The sequence below is a fragment of the Chiloscyllium plagiosum genome, unplaced genomic scaffold (genome assembly GCF_004010195.1).
Source record: "Chiloscyllium plagiosum isolate BGI_BamShark_2017 unplaced genomic scaffold, ASM401019v2 scaf_319, whole genome shotgun sequence".
NCBI lineage: Eukaryota > Metazoa > Chordata > Chondrichthyes > Orectolobiformes > Hemiscylliidae > Chiloscyllium > Chiloscyllium plagiosum.
In genome coordinates this window covers 1-5,234 of record NW_025209820.1, presented here as the reverse complement: position 1 = coordinate 5,234, position 5,234 = coordinate 1, and the positions used below count along the sequence as shown (strand labels likewise).

The following is a 5,234-nucleotide window of genomic DNA, read 5'->3' as shown; positions in this document are numbered from 1 at the left end:
CTCTCCCGGACGGCTGCGATCCCGTTCCGTTCCCGCCCTCTCTCCCGGACGGCTGCGATCCCGTTCCGTTCCCGCCCTCTCTCCCGGACGGCTGCGATCCCGTTCCGTTCCCGCCCTCTCTCCCGGACGGCTGCGATCCCGTTCCGTTCCCGCCCTCTCTCCCGGACGGCTGCGATCCCGTTCCGTTCCCGCCCTCTCTCCCGGACGGCTGCGATCCCGTTCCGTTCCCGCCCTCTCTCCCGGACGGCTGCGATCCCGTTCCGTTCCCGCCCTCTCTCCCGGACGGCTGCGATCCCGTTCCGTTCCCGCCCTCTCTCCCGGACGGCTGCGATCCCGTTCCGTTCCCGCCCTCTCTCCCGGACGGCTGCGATCCCGTTCCGTTCCCGCCCTCTCTCCCGGACGGCTGCGATCCCGTTCCGTTCCCGCCCTCTCTCCCGGACGGCTGCGATCCCGTTCCGTTCCCGCCCTCTCTCCCGGACGGCTGCGATGCGTTCCCGTTCCCGCCCCCTCTCCCGGACGGCTGCGATCCCGTTCCGTTCCCGCCCTCTCTCCCGGACGGCTGCGTTCCCGTTCCCGCCCCCTCTCCCGGACGGCTGCAATCCCGTTCCCGCCCTCTCTCCCGGACGGCTGTGCTGTGTCCCGTTTCTCACCCTGATCCCGTTTCCTCTTTTCAGGAGCGAGCGGCTGACGACAGTAAGGAGGTGGAGAGCTTCCAACAACTGCTCGCTGCCAGGACCCAGGTCAGTGATGGTTTTGGATAATTCCCTGCTCCCGGCAGCAGGTTGGGATACCGAGGGCAGTAGGGCACATTGACGTTGGGGAGACCGCTCCCCCCAGGGTGATGTTTGTTGGGTGGGGGGGTGTGCGATGTTGACCACGAACGTCGAGCGGATGTGGTTGGACTGGGGACTGCGATTTGTTGAGATGTGTCTGTTCCTCCACAGGAGTTTATTGAAGAGATCTTGTCCCCTCCGTTCGGTGGGATGATCTCCTTTGTTAAGGAGGCCGAGCTTCTCATTGAGAAGGGGCAGATGGACAAGCTGAAAGCTGAGGAAGGTGAGGTCACATCTGTAGCTCTGCCAGCCTCCCAGTACACAGCCTGGAGCTCCCAGCTCCCAGGGAACACTATCCCTGCTGGCTGGACGGGTCCACTCACACGGAGCACGGACGTTCTGTCAGACCTGGGTGGGACCACAGCTGGCGTTCCGGTCTCCGCGCTATCAGGAGGATGGGATTGCGCTGGAACGGGGTGCAGAGATGGTTCACCAGGACGTGGCCCTGGGGTGGAGCGTCTCAGCGATGGGGAGAGAGGCTGGATACCCTCGGGGGGGGTTTTCCCCAGAGCGGAGAAGGCGGCGGGAGTTTGGGCCTCCTACCTGCTGGCCTTCGAGGAGGTCCAGAGGAAGGATTAGAAAGAATGATGCCAGGGATGAGGGGCTCGTTATGTGAGGAGCAGTTCAGGACCCTGGCTCTGTTCTCAGCTGAGTTTCAAGGAGGGTGGGGGGTGATCTGATTGAAAGATGCCTGGGCAGAGTGCGCGTGGAGATGATGTTTTCTCCAGTAGAAGAGACTAGGATTTGAGGGCACGGCCTCTGGGTGAAGAGCCGACCCTCTTGAACTGAGCTGAGGAGGGGGGACTTCAGCCGGAGGGTGGGGACTCTGTGGGACTCCTCACCGCAGAGGGTTGGGGACGCCAGCTCATTGAGTGTGTTTCCGGCAGGGATAGGGAGATTCGGGGTTCGGGGGTTACAGAGAGCAGGCAGGGGAATGGCATTGGGGAACAGAACAATCCAGATGGAAGGGTGGGGCAGCCTGGATGGACCGAACAGCCTGATTCTCTCCTGTACGTGTACTGGAGGGACCTGATCAAGGCGTGAGAGACTGGCTGGCCTGGACAGGCTGGGTAGAAAGCATATCGATGTTTAACTTGGTTCTGAGGACAGGGGTGAATTTCTCAATAGTTTTACCAGAACATCTCCTGATTTGCTACAGGGGACAGTTCGTGCCTATTCCAAACATTAACACACTGGTCAGGGAATGTTACAGGGAGAGGCATGTATGATGTCCCTGCAGAAACTGGGGCAGGAGGGTATTCAGCACACTCTCACTCCCTGCTCCATGGAGATATGTGGCTGTGACTAATATGTACAGTAACACTGCTCTCTGTGTCTCTCTCTCTCTCTCTCTCTCTCTCTCTGTCTCTCTCTCGGTGTGTGTCTGTCTCTCTCTCTCTGTCTGTCTTTGCCCTCTCCTTGCCAGGCAGAGTGGTGCAACTGGTACGAGGGTTTGCTGGGACCTGGAAGCAATCTGTCGAGAATCTCAGTCAAGATGTTATGAGGTCTTTCACCAACTTCAAGAATGGGACAGGAATCATCCAGGTACAGCTGGGATCTGCCTGTGTGCTTTCCCCTCTGGGGTGGGGGGGAGGGGGAGGTTTCATTCTGTGTGACTGCGTGCGGGGACAGTGAGCTAACGGACTTATTCAGGTGTCTCTCTCTCTGTCTGTCTGTTGATGTCCAGCTGTGAGAGACCCCTGAGGGGGGAGTGTGTGTGTCTCAGACAGTACCAGTGTGTGTCTCTCTGTAGGCAGTGACTGGTATCCAGTACACTGGAGTGTAAAGGTCACATCGATCACAAACTCACTCGGTTTACCTTGTAACTTTCAGGGTGCTCTTACCCAGCTGATCCAGTACTACCATCGATTCCACAAGGTCCTGTCTCAGCCTCCGTTCAAAAACCTCCCTGTACGCTCCGATCTCATCAACATCCACCACCTCATGGTTGAGGTGAAGAAACACAAACCCAGCTTCTGAACAACCAGCTCCCTCTCTGTCCCTCTCTGTCCCTCTCTGTCCCTCTCTGTCCCTCTCTGTCCCTCTCTGTCCCTCTCTGTCCCTCTCTGTCCCTCTCTGTCCCTCTCTGTCCCTCTCTGTCCCTCTCTGTCCCTCTCTGTCCCTCTCTGTCCCTCTCTGTCCCTCTCTGTCCCTCTCTGTCCCTCTCTGTCCCTCTCTGTCCCTCTCTGTCCCTCTCTGTCCCTCTCTGTCCCTCTCTGTCCCTCTCTGTCCCTCTCTGTCCCTCTCTGTCCCTCTCTGTCCCTCTCTGTCCCTCTCTGTCCCTCTCTGTCCCTCTCTGTCCCTCTCTGTCCCTCTCTGTCCCTCTCTGTCCCTCTCTGTCCCTCTCTGTCCCTCTCTGTCCCTCTCTGTCCCTCTCTGTCCCTCTCTGTCCCTCTCTGTCCCTCTCTGTCCCTCTCTGTCCCTCTCTGTCCCTCTCTGTCCCTCTCTGTCCCTCTCTGTCCCTCTCTGTCCCTCTCTGTCCCTCTCTGTCCCTCTCTGTCCCTCTCTGTCCCTCTCTGTCCCTCTCTGTCCCTCTCTGTCCCTCTCTGTCCCTCTCTGTCCCTCTCTGTCCCTCTCTGTCCCTCTCTGTCCCTCTCTGTCCCTCTCTGTCCCTCTCTGTCCCTCTCTGTCCCTCTCTGTCCCTCTCTGTCCCTCTCTGTCCCTCTCTGTCCCTCTCTGTCCCTCTCTGTCCCTCTCTGTCCCTCTCTGTCCCTCTCTGTCCCTCTCTGTCCCTCTCTGTCCCTCTCTGTCCCTCTCTGTCCCTCTCTGTCCCTCTCTGTCCCTCTCTGTCCCTCTCTGTCCCTCTCTGTCCCTCTCTGTCCCTCTCTGTCCCTCTCTGTCCCTCTCTGTCCCTCTCTGTCCCTCTCTGTCCCTCTCTGTCCCTCTCTGTCCCTCTCTGTCCCTCTCTGTCCCTCTCTGTCCCTCTCTGTCCCTCTCTGTCCCTCTCTGTCCCTCTCTGTCCCTCTCTGTCCCTCTCTGTCCCCCTCCCCATCCCAACTTGGAAATATATCGGCCGTTCCTTCAGTGGGGCTGGGTCCCAATCCTGGAATTCCCTCCCTAAGGAACATTGTGGGTCTACCCACAGCACATGGACTGCAGCTTCTCAAGGGGGGGGGGCAACTAGGGACAGGGGCAGTAAATGCAGCTCACCCCCCACCTTCTCAAGGGGGGGCAACTATGGACGAGGTCAGTAAATGCAGCTCACCCCCACCTTCTCAAGGGGGGCAACTAGGGACGAGGGCAGTATATGCAGCTCACCCCCACTTTCTCAAGGGGTTAACTAGGGACAGGGGCAGTAAATGCTGGGCCTAGGCATTGACACCCATGTCCCCGAGTGATATTTCTCAAAGGTCTACCCTTATCCTGCTGGAAAGGGTGACAGTGAAGGAACAGCGATATGTTTCCAAGCCGGGATGGTGAGGAGCTCAGGGGGGGGAAGCTTGCAGGGGGTGGTGGTCCCACGTACCTGCAGCTCCTGGTGTAATCAGGAGGAGGTGAAATGGGGTGGAATTATTAGACCAGAATTCAGAGCTGGATAGTTAGATTAATTGACAGAAACTGAGCATCCCATTGCCAATGGTCACGGGAGGTTTGGCATCAATTGAAATGTCATCTGGGAAAAAAAATAAGTTAATAAAAGTGACTTGAACAAAGCTGTTGATCTTGTCGATGCAATCACGCCTTTCAGAGACTCTTAACTTGAAATATTCACAATGTTGTTGCACTAACCTCTTACAACTGGTCCGACTCGTTCCTGCGGCCAAGTCTTCAAAATATGTTCACAGACGGGGGATTCCAGTTTAACAAAACAACAGAGGCTGGTTAAACAATGGAACGTGTTCACCAAACCCTGTCCTTCCGGTGGTAATTAATCCGAAACTCTCTTCACCCCGAATGACTGCCTTGACAATCTGCTCAAGGATTCCTGAGGGACGATTAAACTCAGACAGAACTGCAGTGGCTGGGACTCGGAAGCAGACACTGCTGAGAGAGCCCAGCAGGCCTGGCAGCATCTGTGAACAGGCAACAGTGACCCTTCCTCGGAGCAGAGTTTGTGTTTGATTAGTTTTTCACACTCTGACCTCTCTATTTTAATTCAAAGGCACGGTGATGTCTGATTCTGGTTAGGTTTGGATTGTGCCAGAAAGAGAGGCCGTTCAGCCCTCCTGTTCTCCACTGCTGTTCACCAAGACTGAGGCTGGACTGAACGTCAGCTCCTTTAACCTGTCTGTACTGTACATAGAGATGTACAGCAGGGAAACAGGCCCTTCTACCCAACCCGTCATAGAGATGTACAGCACGGAAACAGACCCTTCTACCCGACCCGTCGTAGAGATGTACAGCAGGGAAACAGACCCTTCTACCCAGCCCCTCGTAGAGATGTACAGCAGGGAAACAGGC

The 5,234-nt window shown here is 57.0% G+C and overlaps 1 protein-coding gene across 1 annotated transcript in view; it reads left to right on the top strand.

Moving 5' to 3' along the window:
* The window catches only part of LOC122546829 (vacuolar protein sorting-associated protein 52 homolog), a gene marked incomplete at its 5' end in the record, with an annotated part of 13,939 nt that extends 11,041 nt beyond the window's left edge, over positions 1–2,898 (top strand). Inside the window, 4 exons of the mRNA XM_043685463.1 lie at positions 619–740; positions 945–1,056; positions 2,260–2,378; positions 2,667–2,898. Coding sequence (XP_043541398.1) covers positions 619–740; positions 945–1,056; positions 2,260–2,378; positions 2,667–2,813 — 500 coding nt within the window. The remainder of the gene's footprint in view (positions 1–618; positions 741–944; positions 1,057–2,259; positions 2,379–2,666) is intronic.
* Positions 2,899–5,234: the final 2,336 nt, after the last annotated feature.